The sequence below is a fragment of the Hippocampus bargibanti genome, linkage group LG14 (assembly GCF_051943395.1).
Source record: "Hippocampus bargibanti isolate YZ-2025 linkage group LG14, ASM5194339v1, whole genome shotgun sequence".
NCBI lineage: Eukaryota > Metazoa > Chordata > Actinopteri > Syngnathiformes > Syngnathidae > Hippocampus > Hippocampus bargibanti.
In genome coordinates this window covers 6,283,030-6,299,207 of record NC_142747.1, presented here as the reverse complement: position 1 = coordinate 6,299,207, position 16,178 = coordinate 6,283,030, and the positions used below count along the sequence as shown (strand labels likewise).

Below are 16,178 nucleotides of genomic sequence, written 5' to 3'. Positions count from 1 at the left end.
GGTGTCAAAGTCATTTTTTGCCGCGGGCCACATTGTAGTTATGGTTTCCTCTCGAGGGCCGTTATGAATTTGGGGAACCCATTAGAATGTTTAAATCAATTCAAATATTACATATAGAGCACACAGCAAATTAATGAATAACTCGTTTTCAAATCTGAAGTCAAGTATAATGACTTTTATTGTGGTTGACATCCAAAAATATGAAATTTTGGCTCAGATTTTAGCAATCATCATGGAATTTGACAAGTTTGATTTGCTGTCGCGGGCCGAAAAAAAAATGATGTGGCGGGCCGGATTTGGCCCGCGGGCCTTGACTTTGACACCTGTGCTCTACAGGGATGAAATGGAGTCGGGGGCTGCTGACAGCAGTTGCGAGACTTGTTGTGGCTCAATATTACTTCACATGTAAGGCGCACCTGCATATAAGGCGCAGGGTCATGTTTTGAAGAAAATGAAGGCTTTTTGGGTCAGCCTTCTACACCTTAAAATACGATAAATAAGTAATACAAGCGCAGCGATACCTTGATTTATGACTTTCATCCATTCCATGATCAAGCTCGCATTAAAATGGCTGAATGATTTAAGAAAAAATTCTAATAAAACATTCATTCCTCAATATTGCAATCGCAATTTATGAGACAATCATCGTCCCATATTTTTTATTTATTTATTTTTAACGACCGCAATCGTATGATTCATCTGTATTAAAATAAACATTATTTTTCTTTCTTTTTTTAATTTATTACTCACTTGATCACCTTTGATTCCATTTTCGTACCCTTTGGCAACTTAGTTTTGACGTTTTTTTGTCAGTGTCGCTTGTAATCTTTTTTTGCTAGCCTTATTAGCTTTAGCTAGTTTCACCAGCCCAACTACAACCTAAAATTGTTCAATTATTTTTTTGAATTTATGTATTCATGGTGGAATATAGTTCACCGATAGCTAACTAGTCATCTAGTCATGGTGAGTGTAGTTTTGCTTTTTTGAATGTTGCTGCGCCGATGACCATGTTGTGTTTGGGAGCTTTGTACTGAGCGAGTTGCTTGTTCTGTAGCCACAAAAGGACATAAGTCTTCTTGTGCCGGTCCCAAGCCCGGATAAATACAGCGGGTTTTGTCAGGAAGGGCATCCGACGTAAAAGCTTGGCTAAAAAAAGCATGCGGATCAGACCTCTGAAGATGGAGGACACTGATCCGCTGTGGCGACCCCTTGAAGGGAAAAGCCAAAAGGAAAAGAAGAAGAAGAAGATCAGATTTAGAGTACTGCGCATTACACCACTGAGTTGAGATTTTTATTTTATTTTTTTCAACATGATGCGAAAATTGACATAGTCTGTGCATAACAACAACAACTCCTCAACTGCTCAATTGTGGAGGAGTTTGCACCAAGAGGGTCACAGAGGAAGAGCACCTCATCTCTTAACTTTTTCGAGCACCCTCTCTATCCTATTTGTATGTTGATACAGTACACAGGTTATGGTTTGTGTATGTGTGTGTGTGTGTGTGCTAATGCCTCAGCGCTGCTCCTTCACAGCTCCTGGCCTTCCTGCAGGGCTTGTTTACGTTCTACCACGAGGGATACGAGCTTGCTCACGAGTTTGAGCCGTACAAACAGCAGCTCCAGTTCAACCTCCAGAACGTAAGTACCGACCCATATCTGACCGTGCCCTGTATGGTCGTCAGGTTTCTCTGCTGCTGCTTTTTAAAGGAGATACCACATTTTTTTTTGGTCATAATGTAAAGGAGTTCCCATGTGTCTTCATAAAAGTTCTGCTAATTATTTCCAAAAAGAGAAAGAGAGACCGACCCCCATAAAAAATACATAAAAGCACAATATGTATTTTCGCTGGTGGAGGCAGACCTTCATCCCCATCCCCTCACCCCTCCCACACTCTCTGCTGTATAGTGTGCGAGAATGATTGCATCACGACAAAAATAGAAAAATAAAGCTGAGGAATTTTCATTCATTGAAGCAGCACTTCACCAAGTGGGAAAATTATTTGTTGTATTTCTGAGCAGAACCCTGTTATAATCTCACCACATCCCATGAACAAGCGATAAAAAAAAGTAATTTTCCCAAACGTGTCTCCTTTATCCTGCCCTTAATTAAAATAAATAAATAAAATAATAATAAAGGTTAAGAGTCAAATAACAGCAGGCTGCCTTCGACAGCAGTGGCAGCCCCAGGGCCCCTGGAAATCGGCCTGACGCAGCAGCCGTCGCGCTGACATTTTACACTTGCTCTTCACGCCCCGCAAGGCTGAGGGCTTTGATAGCACTGCACCACTGCATCAGCATCTCGCTGCTCTGCGCCATCACACGCTGCAGTCCGTCGTGGCAAATAAAGTTTGACAAATACTTCCTCACTCTATTTTTTTAGGTTGATTTTGCAGCTATTTCTTCTTTTACTTGAGCAATGTCTTTTATATTTTACTTCTAAATAGCTGGCCATGGGTATAGATAGCCAGTAAGATAGATGTTTTTCTTTTCATGACAGCTACCTAGTTATGGTTGATGGGTGGATTTTTTTTTTTTTTTTTTTTTTAGGTGCCCAGTTAACTTGCAATAGACACGTGTATCGATTGATTGGCCAATAGATGTTTTTGTTGTCAACATAGCTAGCTAGTGATATTTGGTAGATGGATTGGTGGGTTAGTGGTGGATGGATGGATAGATTTTTTTGTTTACAAGCTAGTGAGCTAACAAATGAGAGATATTTTTAATTCAAGGCGGGAAGTCAAGTCCCAAATTTTGTTTCCAATGCTATCTTCTACATGCCCCCACTATAGTCTAAATATGAGGGTTCAGATTTCATCACATAAGCACACAAATCCATTTGTTTTTAACCATCTGAAGCGGCGGCCATTTTGTCACCTGTTGCCCGCTGGCAGTGCAATGTATTTTTCAGAAAGTGGAGAGCGAACCCCTGAGACCAACTCACCGAACCCCTAGGGTTCGATGGAACCCAGGTTAAGAACCACTGCTCTAATGTGTCTGTGTTCGTGCGTATGCGTGCAGCACAGTACGCCAATCGCAAGTGAGCTTGGTCAGAAAAACAATAAATCATCAGAATAACAATAATGATTATTCTAATTAATAATAATAATTATTATGATTTATTTATTTATTTATTTATTTATTTATTTGTTTGTTTGTTTGTTTGTTTGTTTGTTTGTTTGTTTATATATTTATTAAAGGACAACCGACGTCTCCGGACAAGTTGTGTCCATAATTTGTAAAATCGCTTCAAATGACTTCTACTGAGCGTATTTTACAAAGATTCCACTGCATATAGCTATATTTTATATTTTAAGACTCACGCTGAATATTCTGGAAGTCTTGTTTTTGAGTTGGTGACGAGTCCTCACCCTACGTCACTGAAGGAAGGCCCCTCACCGAGAAAGGACATACCTTGCATCACCTCAATGCATTTTGCGGTACTTTGTTTGATCTGAAAACTTCGTGTTGATCCATGTTGATGGCGAAATTAGAAGGAAAACTCATAAATAACGCAATGGTGAATCGTTGTGTGTTGCGCCCAGACTTGTACAGTGTATTTGATGTCCGCTTACAAAACGTCCCAGGAGACAATTTCCACGGAGCTTTGTCGGCGTCTTCTGCCTTTTTTGGGTACTGTGGGTACTAAAGAGTTTGTCACTCCATTTCTCTCCAGATGCATTAAAATGAGCGGAATAAATTCTTTAATCGATTTCAAACATGTATGCTTTCCTCTTCAGAACTATTTGAATCATATTCATAACTGGATGAGTAACAAGAAAGCATATTTTCCAAATCTGAAGCCATTGTTTTGATTCTTGAGCAAGGCAAGACGTCTTGGTGTGACACCACAAACGAGGGGGCGGAACCTTCTAAAACTGGCCACTTCCGGGTTCAATTTGAAGTAGTTTTTGGAGACTTTAAGTCATTTTTATTGGTGTTTTGCATTTGACTAAAAATATCATACAGCATGTTTTGGGTATTTTAGATGCTATAAAACGTTTTTCTGATGTCAGTTAGGAAACAAAAAAGTGATGTCGGTTGTCTTTTAAATAATATAAATTAATATGTATGTATTGTACTGTATTAAAACCGCGTTAGATGGAGGACACTGATTCGTTGTGGCGACCCCTGAAGGAAAAGAAGTACAGTATTTTGTACAGTCGCCTCCATTTCAAGCTCAGATAACTCCAGACCCATATAATTAACTATATAATTAACTATAAAATATAATTAACTGTTTTTTTTCTGAGAGACTGTCTAACGTTTCTTTGAATGTTTAAGTAATCCTAAAACCTGATATTCTGTGGGTCCTGCAATTTGAGTGAAAATGACAAGCAACCATGGCACTGGAGTGTACACATTTTTGCACATCGTCTGGCAGTGAATGAGTTAATCAGCAATCTGAGTTGACACTTGTGGGAGTACACAAAATATATCAAATTGACCCCTTTAAAGGACAACCGACGCCTCCGGACAAGTTGTGTCCTTAATTTGTAAAATCACTTAAAATGACTTATACTGAGCATATTTTACAAAGATTCCACGCCATATAGCTACATTTTACATTTTAAGACTTGCGCTGAATATTCAGGAAGTCATGTTTTCGAGTTGGTGACGATTCCAGACCGAGAAAACGACACACAAAGCATTTTGGGTACTTTGTTTGGTCTGAAAACTTTGTGTTGATCCGTGTTGATGGCGAAATTAGAAGAAAAAAATATAAATAACGCAATGGTGAATCGTTGTGTGTTGCACCAAGCATACTATTTGATACTAGTTGACACAAATTCCCAGCAGACAAATCAGAGCTTGGGCGCCATGCTGTGCATTTTCTGGGCGCTACATTGGAGTCCAGATGCCTCAAAATGAAACGGAAGGACTTCTTTAATCAATTGCAAACATTTATGCTTTCCTCTTCAGAACTATTTGAATGATATTCGTACTGGATGAGTAACAAGAAAGCATCTTCTTCGAATCTGAAGCCATTGTTTTGATTCTAGAGCAAGGCAAGACGTCCTGGCGTGACGTCACGAACAACGGGGTAGAACCTTCTTAAACTCACCATATTCTGGGTCATTTTAAAGTAGTTTTGGGACACTTTAACTCATTTTTATTGGTGTTTTGCATTTCACTAAAAATATCAGCCTGCGTGTTTTGGGTATTTTAGATGCTATAAAACATTTTTCTGGTGTCAGTTAGGAAACAAATGGTGTCGGTTGTCCTTTAAGAGTGTGATGTTTTCAGTGTAATTTCATCTGTGCTGTATGTCATGCATATTAGCATATTTGACAATAAAGCTGACTCTCTTCACTCCCTCCTCTCTTCCCTTGCCCTCATTCAGACACGCAACAACTTTGTAAGCACCAAGCAGGAAGTGGAGAAACTGATGAGGAGGATCCGATCTGCCGACCAGGACTACAAAGCTCCAGGCAGATGGAGCATGGAAGGCTTCCTGTATGTTCTGGAGAAACGTGAGCGACCGTTCTTGATGTCACTGAAGTTTTGAGGTGTCACTCAAATGTACCAGTCAAGAAACTCGTATTTTGTTTTTGACTTTTTTGGAAAGATTACAGTGTTGCCAAAATGCACACAAATAAGGAAATATGTCGACAAGCTAGGTCACAATAGGAATTAAACTCCAAAGTCAAGGTACTGATATACCCTTAGTCTCTGAAAAACTCCGGTAATAGTAAAATGGGCATTAATTTTAAATGATGAAAAGAGATGAGTTTCAACTGATATGACAATGTTTTCTTGTTGTTGTCCCAGGTCCGCTTGGCTGCACTTGGGCAAGGCACTACTGCACATATGAGAAAAGCAGCAAAACTTTTACCATGAGCAATACAGACAATAAATCAGGCAATAAGCAGGTAGTTTACTCACCTCATTTTTTTCTTGTTTTGTTTTGTTTAGCTTAGTTTTGTTTTATTTGATCTTAGCTTAGCTTCTGTTCTGCTTCGTTTGTTTTTGGCTTGGATTATTTTCGATGTGGTTCACTTTTGTTTATTTTAACTCATTCACTGCCAGACGATGTGTCCATTCCAGTGCCAGGGTTTATGTCATTTTCACTCAAATTCCAGGACCCACAGAATATTGAGTTTTGGGACTACATAAACATTCAATGCAGCGTAAGAAACCTTAGACTTTTTTCTTTCGTGAGAAAAAAAGAGGTAATTCATAAATTATATGGGTATGAAGTTATATGAGCTTGAAATGAGGGCGGCTGTCCAGAGTAGAATGCAATACGTATTGGTTTACATAGCGCTACAACAATAGCTGAAGCTGGAACATAGCACTAGCATGGAAAAAAAGGAAATGCTGGCCCCTCGTGGAAAGGAAAAACATTGCCAGAGGCCTTGGCCAGTGCTTTATCAGCACCTTCAGCAAGAAACACGAAAACCCGATTGAATTTGCGAATGGCAGTGAATGAGTTAAGTGACTTGGGTGATTTTTTTTTTTTCCAGATTGGCTTCATGTTTGATTATCCTCATGTACTAATTTATTTTGTGTCATCTGTACTTCTTTCAAGAATTACAGATGACGGTCAGCCATCATCTGTACTTCTTCAAAGAAGTACAGATGATGGCTGAAGAAACCTTTTCATCGATGGACCACTCCTGTATGACTAAGAGCCTACACAGATGAATTTATCTTAGAGTTGTTTAATCCTGATATCGTTTTTTCCCCCATTTATCAACAACTTTATTCCAGGCATGTCATTACAATGTATTTTTTCTTCGTTGAATTTCTTAAAGATTTAATTTTCAATCTCTAACATTGCATCTTTAATTGATTGGGGCTGTTTTTATTGCACTTATTTTTTTAGAATGGTTTGGTCCTCAACCAGCCCGAGATGTTCAAACTCAAGTCGTGCATCCGAAGGAAAACGGACTCCATCGACAAGCGCTTCTGCTTTGACACTGAGGTGGTGGAAAGGTTTGTGTAAAATTTCTAAAAATAGATTAAAAAAAAATGCTCATTAAAAATGTGAATCTTTCCAATCGTGTTTATTCAGCACTCAAGAAAAAGCTCAGTTGAAGTGCATGTGGTATGTTTGCTGTTCCATCAAATTAACCCGGCAGAGACTCTCTCCGTGTCAACGTTGTCCACCCTCCATTAACATCCTGGAAGGCTCCCCAAGTTTTCCTTTCCCTTTGAGTCTAGCATGATTCCCCTCATATTTCCTTGTTGCATATACAGTCGTCACCCTGCTATTCATGACAGTTTGGGATTTAAAATACTGGATTGCAATACTCAGCAGGAACTCAACGAGGAATCGTAATTTAAAGGTGCAGGATTACAGTAACCTCAACGTTAAAAAGCTCTTCCAAGTCCCTCTTTATTCTTTTTCTTCTTCTTCTCCTTCTTTCTCCATGTACGCATAGAAACGCCGTCTGCCGCGGAACTCTTTTCAGGCCTCTTCGATTGTTCTATAAAGTCCGGTACGTGAGCGGAACCTCGTCGCATGTGCACGCGTGTGTTTGTGTGTGCCTCGCTGGGGCAAAATGTACAGATGCTTTCAATGTGCGTTTTTGCAGCGATTGTTGTCCAACCTTCCAATTTTGACCCGAATTGGTTAGAAAGACAATATTCCACCAAGATTACTTTTGGGCGAGGGAAACATTCAGATGTTTTACCCAATCAAATTTTAGCTTATTATTCATTTGAAATGCATTTCTGTGTTTAACTCTTTCACTGCCAGACATGCAAAAATGTGTCCACTCCAGTGCCAGGGTTTTATTCATTTTCACTCACAGGACCCACAGAATATTGCGTTTTAGGACTACGTGAACACTCAATGCAGCGTGAGAAACCATATACTCTCTTCTGTCAAAAAAAGAGAAAAAAAGTTAATTCCTATACAGTTATATGGGTCTGGAGTTACCTTAGATTGAAATAGGGGCGGCTGTACAAAATACAAGACAATACGTACATATTGATTTATATAGCGCTCTAACAATAGTTGAAGCTGTAACAAAGCGCTAACATGGAAAAAAGTGAAATGCTGCCCCTTGTGGAAGGGAAAAAAACGGCAGTTGTTTGACCAGCGCTTTATCGGCACCTCCTGCAAGAAAAACCAAAACCCGAACAAATTCGGGTATGGCGCTCCACGTCACGCTTTAATTCGGGAATGGCAGTGAATGAGTTAAGAAGCCAACATTTCTTTCTCGACCAAAACTGCTTTTCTGCTTTTCATTTTGTGTCCCTCCGTGCCCAGATTTACGCTTAATGCCGGCAAAATCAGTAAAATGGAGCAAATTTGTGAGCCACGCCTTCAAATCAGCGTTTTGTGTGTTGCGCCGTTGAGGTGATGAAAACAAAACGCGCATGCATGCTGGGTTTGCAATGGTGGTGAATCACGCTGCGGCTTTTAATCAAACGCGCGCGGGATGCCAAGCCCCGTCAAACTGTATTTGGTCACACTGGGCTTTTAAAAGTGACAACAGAAACTGTAAACACCCCAGAGGCAATGGCACCACACCGAAAGAATTTTATTTATGTTTTTAATTATGAATTTTTGTTTCTATGACCCAAGGCATGGTGTCATGACACTGCAGGCGCTGTCAGAGTCCAACAGGAGGCTGTGGCTGGAGGCCATGGATGGCAAGGAGCCGGTAAGGAACCCCCTTGGGATGTATGACAATCCTGCAGAGTTGGCGGGTAAAAATAAACAAGTAAGTAAGTAAGTAAGTAAGTAAGTAAGTAAATCAGTCAGTCAGTCAGTCAGTCAGTCAGTCGCATTCGTGGGCCTCTGGCTTCCTCGTGTGTCTCTTTCTCGAAACTACAAAACACAAAGGGCCTTAATTCCCCTCAGCGACTGTCGTCTTTAAATCGATGAGAAGGTTTCTTCAGCCGTCATCTGTACTTTTTGAAGGTGTCGGACGTTTCGCCTCCTATCCAAGAGGCTTCGTCAGCGAACTGAAGTCTGACTGATGGACCACTCCTGTACGACTGAGAGCTTACACAGATGTCGTCTTTAAATTGATTTATAAATCAAATGATTTTTCCGTAGACTGATAATTCACTCACGTGTTTTCTTTTCATGAATCCATCCATATTCTCAGCAATCTTAATCTAATTGCTTGGTGACTGGATTAAACAATAAAATAAAATAGAGTGAAGTGACCCTGTTCTAGACTAAACATGCTCAAATGAATGTTTTGCTTTGCTTTTTGTTTTGATTTATTTTGTTTTTATCATTATCTAGATTTATAACCTGCCTGCTATCCTGAGCAAGAAGGAAGAAAGTAAGTGTGTCTTTTTGTGCATTAGACATGTTTCTGACAGGTTAAGGTTTGCCACCCAACGTGAAAAAGATGGCTCCTGTTGCAACATTGGTACAGTACCATCGTCAGATGAATTCTCAGCGGTACTATTCTTTGTGTACCTAATCAAGTGGCAAGTGACTATTTTGCTTTCTCATAAAAAAATTCAAGATTGACATATAATCATAATGTTTCCCTAAAATTCCATCTGAATGTAAAAAGTAAAACTTTTAGAGGAGAAAAAGAGAGTTGTAATATTGAAAGAATGGTCCTTCGAGAAGCCACCTTATTTATGACAGTAAAATATATTCACGCAATGTAAATTTCGTGTTGATGCTCTCAATTCGCCACTCCACACTTAACGTTGTGTCCCAGCGTTCCTGGACGAGGCCGGCTTTAACTTTGTGCGGAAGTGCATCAACTTGGTGGAGAGCAGAGGTAGGATGGCTTCCAAAACGAACGGCCATTGATGGACAATATGACTTCATAGCAGTTGATCTCATGTTCAGGCATCAACACTTTGGGACTGTACAGGATCGGAGGTGTCAACTCCAAAGTGCAGAAGTTGATGGCGACGGCTTTTTGTAAGTAAACCATGCTAGGAAAGTAGGTTGCGCAAGTTCAGCCCAACGGCTCTTGCGTGTCGGCTTGGTTGTTAACTCATTCACTGCCAGTCGATGTGCAAAAATATGTCCACTCCAGTGCCAGGGTTGTTGTCATTTTCACTCAAATTGCAGGACACATAGAATATTGAGTTTTAGGACTACATAAACATTCAATGCAGCGTAAGAAACCTTAGACTCTCTTCTTTCATGAGAAAAAAAACAGTCAATTTCAAAGTTATATGGATCTGGAGTAATATGAGGTGCAAGTGAGGACGGCTGTACAAAAGTCAAATGCTGCCCCCTCGTGGAAGGGAAAAATATTGCCAGAGGTCTGTCTGACAAAAACCGAACACATTCAGGAATGGTGCTCCACGTCACATTTTCAATTCCAGAATAACACCGGGAATGGCAGCGAATTAGTTAAATTTGTTGTTTTAAAAAATGTATGGTAAATTGGTATCTGAAATGCATCGTTTTATTTACGTTTTTATTCATTTTGTATCAGTTTTATTTTTTGAAAAAAATAAGAATAAGAATTGTATTGCCTTTCAAAACTCTCAAGGACACAAATATATGGAGTAATGTATTTTTCAAACCAAAAAGCCTTCTATTTTCTTAAAAGTTTCTATTTCATTTTTTTTTGTGTGTATTCACAAACAAAGAAATCACAAAGTAAATTCGGTAGGGGTGATTCCGTCGCTTGATTTTTTTTTTTTTTGACGCATTGTTTTTATATTCGTAGTTTCATTGAAGTGATGTTTAATTCACGTATTTTTTGAAGGTGGCCCTGATTGCATCAAGTCGAACGGAAGAAGCGTAGCTCTATCTGGTGGACGTATTGAATATTGCGCTTTATAATCCAGCGTGCCTTTTAGTGTGGAAACTAAGGCAGTTGTCAAGTGCAGATTCAAAACCAAATTTCACTCATGATTGTTTCTTCAAGAAGACGACAGACGACTCGAACAACTGACCTTTGATTTAAGAATTTACGTTTGGTTTAGCTTTATGGTTTTACTATTTGAGTGGAAATTTTTTGGTGGGGTTGGAGGCGGATCTCTCTTTCTTTCTTTTTTTTTTATATGGCCAATATGTGGCTACCGGTTGTCAGCGACGTCACTCACGTTCACTGCGTGTTTCTCAAAGCAACCAAGGCCCCGGTGGACGTGGACCTGGATCCCGATACATGGGACAACAAGACAATCACCAGCGGCCTGAAGAATTATCTCAGGTCAGTTTCCCACTGTCTTCGTCTGTCACAAATACTCATTGACTCTCGATGACCGACGGGAAGGAAGAAGCAGGGCTGCCAAAATTTAGAAATGAATGACAAGTCTCTCGAGTTATTTAATTGATTTATATTTAAATTGTCCAGGTGTCTCTCTGAGCCGCTGATGACCTTCAAGCTGCATAAAGAATTCATCATGGCTGCCAGTAAGTTCAACACATTTTAGTCCTTTTGAGGCTTTCCTCAGTTGTCCTCTGTACTCACCATTGTCCTTCAAAAAGGTTAAAGAACCAGCTGTTTGTATCCAAGCAATTATTTTTTCTCCATAAAATCATTTTAACAGAACCGATTTATAATTTGCAACTTTTTTGATGGTTCCGTCTCAGAATCGGACGACCAGAACTACCGCGTGTGCGCTGTCCATTCTTTGGTCCATAGGCTGCCTGGGAGGAACAAGGAGATGTTGGAGATGCTCATCAAACACCTTGTTGTGTACGATTCAGCTCTGTTTTTGTCAATATGTAGAGAAGACAAAAGTAGTGGCCTTTCCATGCCTATGTTTTTGACCTGCAGGGTTTCCATGAAAAATCAGTCCAACATGATGACTGTGTCCAACCTGGGTGTCATCTTTGGCCCCACACTGATGCGCTCGCAAGAGGAAACGGTGGCCGCCATGATGAACATCAAGTTCCAGAATATTGTGGTGGAAATTCTCATTGAGAATTTTAAAAAGGTGTGCCGAGGGGTCAACTTTCGCATTGTCAAAACACAAGCAAAATTAAAAATATGATCCTCAGGATTTTTGTTTTCACCTAGATCTTTCATAAGCCTCCAGACCCCAATGTACCACCACCGCAGCCTCAGAATAGACCCGGTTCCCGCAGGAGCAGAGCCATTTGTCTGTCAAGCGCCCCCCGCAAGCCTCGCGGCCTCTACACCCCCACCCTGTGCTTGGCCGATGTTGAAAGTGAGTACCAAGAGGAAATAAAGCCTGCCGGGCTGCACGATTTTCTCGATTGGCGGTTATAAATGCAAATGGATTTGACACGATGTGTCCCGCAGAGATATATTCTTCGACATCTACTGTGCAAACTATGTGCCCCCATTTAAACAAAAATCAAAGTCTATTGACTCAAGTGAGGTAATTTATTTCATAATTTGCATTTTCCATCTATGTACGGACGAAAATATGGGATATCTACCATATTTTCCCGTGTATAGGGCGCACTGGAGTATAAAGCACACCCCCAATGAATGGTGTACATATTTCCAAACTTTTTACATATACAGTATAGGGTGCACTAAACTAAAAGGCACACCTTAAATGAATGATAAAAGGTTTTCCAAATATAAGGCACACCACATTATAAGGCGCTAGAGGAGAGGCTGGGGTTATGCAATACTTCTACTTGTGGGGTGGGGGGAACTGGAGTCTGTCGCTGCTGACAGGAGTTGCGAGAACTGTTGTGGCTCAATATTACGACACATACGGCACACCTGCTTATAAGGCGCAGGGTCATCTTTAGAAGAAAATCAAGGCTTTTGGGTGTGCCTTATACATCGGAAAATACAGTACTCCATTTGGCGACCGTGAGCTATCATGTTACTCCTGACATCAATGAAAAGGTTTCTTCAGCCGTCAACTGTATTTCTTTGAAGGTGTCAGATTTTTCGCTCCTCATCCGAAAAGCTTCGTCAGCCAACTAAAGTTGTGCCGGTAGCTCTGGCCCTATATGTATCCATAATGGACATCGATGGCGGTGCCAGACCTCTGCTTTGATAGGTCCCTGCTCTAAGGTTGGAGGGAGCAGTGGACTACTCCCTGAAGCTAATCTAAATCCTCTTTTGGTCTGTCTGATTATAGACTATGACTGGCTCTGATTGCCCCATTCGCTCTGGTATCACCTCAGCAGCATGACTAAGCCTACGTGGTAACGATCATAGAAGTCTGTTGGAAGCATGATCCAAATTAAACCCCAAACCACCATGGCGATTTGGTGAAGGGTTTTGCTGTTTTATAAAAATAGCTTCTTTTATTCCCCTTTCAAACCATCTATTTTCTTTGGCTAAGATTTTAACCTCACTGTCGTCAAATGAGTGGTTGCTAGCTTTTAGGTGCATATGTACTGCAGATTGAGGCCCACTAGCATTATCCCTGTGATGTTGATAACGTCTTTTTTTCAGCATTTGTTTAGTTTCGGAAAATAAACAAATGCTATTTTTGATCATTTGTTTAATATGCAGTACATATACACTTAAAGGACAACCGACGTCTCCGGACAAGTTGGGTCCATAATTTGTAAAATGGCTTCAAATGACTTCTACTGAGCGTATTTTACAAACATTCCACCGCATATAGCTATATTTTACGTTTTAAGACTCGCGCTGAATATTCAGGAAGTCTTGTTTTTGAGTTGGTGACCAGTCCGTACGTGACGTTACTAAAGGACCGCCCCTGACCGTAAAAAAAGACGCATTGTAGCGGTCCTTCCATCACGTCAATGTATTTTCAAAGTCAAAGTCAGCTTTATTGTCAAATATGCTAACATGCATGACATACAGCACAGATGAAATTACTGTCCTCTCGGACCCAGCATGCAACGCACTTATAATGACTTTAACAAACATAATAAACATGAAAACGCCAATTTGCCGGGAGAGGGGAGCCGCTGCGTGTTCACGCGCCGCCATCTTGGGAAAAACAAAAATAACAAATATGACAACACAAAGACACAAAGGAAAAAGAATTATAACACTCAAAGTTCAAGGATTTTGCTGTACTTGTTTGGTCTGGGGACCTCGTGTTGCACCCAAAAGCCGCCAGAAGGCCAGAAGAGGGCGTCCAAGCGCCATTTAAGGAATTTATTAGCCTGTGGAAACGGAGGTGGCCACAGGAGGTCGCCATTTTGGATATTGGATTGGATATGCCTTTATTAGTCTCCCAATGGAGAAATTTACATTTAACAGCAGCAAAGTGATGAAAGGAATGAAATTGAATTTTGTGCCTCTTTTTTTGGGTGAGAGATTTCCCCCCAATGTTGCCTCAAAATGGCACAAATAAATTATTTAATCGATTGCAAACATGTATGCTTTCCTCTTCAGAACTATTTGAATCATATTCATAACTGGATGTGTAACAAGAAAGCATATTTTCCAAATCTGAAGCAATTGTTTTGATTCACTAGCAATGCTTGACGTCTTGGCGTGTACGTCACGAACTGGGGGCGGGACTTTCTGAAAATGCCCAATTCGCAGCTCCATTTTTTGCAGATTTTGGACACTTTAAGCCATTTTTATTGGTGTTTTGCATTTGACTAAAAATATCATACTGCGTGTTTTGGGTATATTAGATGTTATAAAAGTTTTTCTGATGTCAGTTAAAAAACAAAAAAGGGACGTTGGTTGTCCTTTAAAAGCCTTTGTTTTATCAGGTCGCCAAACAAATCCGCATTTGTAGTGACAAGGACGATTTTAATGAGGGCCTTGCATGTGTCGCGTCCGATCCCTGCATAGGCAACGCGTCCAGCAGCAGTCCAGGCAGCACCCCCATGGGCAGCATTGAGTCTCTTTCCTCACACTCGTCGGAGCACAACGGCTCCTCCAAGGCCGAGACGCCTCCCTCCATTCAAGCTCCAAGCCCGAGGCTCCCCGACGCCGCGTCCCTGCACTCCAGCGGGGCCCGGAGCACCGAGTCCAGCTCGAGGGAGGATCCCGGTCCGACCGACGTGGAATCGGAGGACGCGCTCAGCGCATGGTCGTTTACCGGCATGGCCCCCAAAAAGGCCCCCCACCGAGGGCATCTTGGACTCAGGCCGCCGGATCTCACGGCAACAGGTAACTCTCAGGCACAACCCAGGCTAAACTTTGTCACACTATCACTTTTAAAGCGATTATTATTGTCAGCATGCCTCCTTGAAAAAAAGACAAATAACATTAAAATCATTGAATAAAAACTGAGAAACTCCCTTTCAAGGCCAAAGGATCTACTCAAAGTCCGCCCAAAATCTCTCCACGCTGGATCTTATCGATCACTTGAAGCCAGCGGAGCACCCCCAGCTTCCGCCCAAGCTTGTGATCCGACGGCGAGGCGCCGCTGACTCATCCGTCAACAGATACCAAAGACCAGGCTCAGTGTAAGTACACCCGTATTATTTCCATCATCATCCCGAGTGTTGTGTATGACTTAGAATAGCTTTAAAAAGTGTTGGCTCACTATTTGGCAAGCGCAAATGACTGTCAGCAAGAAGATGGCGCAGCACATTCGACATCAGAAGATTGGAATTTTATACTAGTCCAAACACTTTGTCCAAACAGAAGGACATTTAAGGAAACGAAGGCCCATCGGGATGCCTGAAAAAATTAGCCTGAACAAAAATGCAAATAGGGGATTTTATTTTATTTTTTTTATTTTTTTTTTTGATGGCCATTTGTGTTTTTCCTCTTTGCTCTCATAGCATGTTTTTTTATAATATTAATTTAGCATGCGTTACACATAAATAAGGACAATTTCTGGCCACCACCTTGGCCTGCATGCAAGCGTGGTGAGGATTTATGAGATCTCTCCTCTGTCGTGGGAGAGCTGCTCTTAATTCTCGGGGTTGATGTGACCTAGCAGAATGCTCTCCTCATCCTCCTCGTTAATGTGTGTGTGTGTGTGTGTGTGTGTGTGTGTGTGTGTGTGTGTGTGTGTGTGTGTGTGTGTGTGTGTGCGTGCGTGCGTGCGTGCGTGCGTGCGTGCGTGCGTGTGCATGTATTTTAAACCAATCCTTCGTGATTCGCTGATGTGCTCAGCAATCCAACCACTGCTTTAAACAGTGCTGTGGCGCCATCCGATAGGAACTGTTGACGTGCGTTGAATAGCTTAATTGACCTTTTTGCCACCATTCGCGTGTTTTGTGTATTTTTTTGAGCGGGGGGTGAAACATGTTGATGTGATAAGCTTTGTATGTATGAATTTGTAATTATATTACATGTGTTGGATGCTTGTTTGTGAAATATTTGTGCTGACAAAAAAAATGAAGGGCCCGCCAACCACAATCTGATATCAGCGCAGTAATTGTTGTGCTTTTTTTTTGGTTGGTTA

General features: G+C 41.0%; 1 protein-coding gene across 5 annotated transcripts in view; it reads left to right on the top strand.

Moving 5' to 3' along the window:
• The window catches only part of arhgap42b (Rho GTPase activating protein 42b), a 78,272-nt gene that overhangs the window by 56,937 nt on the left and 5,157 nt on the right, over window positions 1–16,178 (top strand). For 4 of the 5 annotated variants that reach the window (XM_089013650.1, XM_089013648.1, XM_089013647.1 and 1 more), the window contains 16 exons: window positions 1,534–1,638; window positions 5,341–5,470; window positions 5,769–5,869; window positions 6,826–6,935; window positions 7,385–7,441; window positions 8,536–8,614; window positions 9,208–9,247; window positions 9,641–9,703; window positions 9,775–9,849; window positions 11,014–11,098; window positions 11,243–11,301; window positions 11,482–11,587; window positions 11,669–11,828; window positions 11,912–12,062; window positions 14,609–14,929; window positions 15,069–15,228. In XM_089013650.1, coding sequence (XP_088869776.1) covers window positions 1,534–1,638; window positions 5,341–5,470; window positions 5,769–5,869; window positions 6,826–6,935; window positions 7,385–7,441; window positions 8,536–8,614; window positions 9,208–9,247; window positions 9,641–9,703; window positions 9,775–9,849; window positions 11,014–11,098; window positions 11,243–11,301; window positions 11,482–11,587; window positions 11,669–11,828; window positions 11,912–12,062; window positions 14,609–14,929; window positions 15,069–15,228 — 1,802 coding nt within the window. The remainder of the gene's footprint in view (window positions 1–1,533; window positions 1,639–5,340; window positions 5,471–5,768; window positions 5,870–6,825; window positions 6,936–7,384; window positions 7,442–8,535; window positions 8,615–9,207; window positions 9,248–9,640; window positions 9,704–9,774; window positions 9,850–11,013; window positions 11,099–11,242; window positions 11,302–11,481; window positions 11,588–11,668; window positions 11,829–11,911; window positions 12,063–14,608; window positions 14,930–15,068; window positions 15,229–16,178) is intronic. The other variant, XM_089013649.1, reaches the window with a different exon arrangement.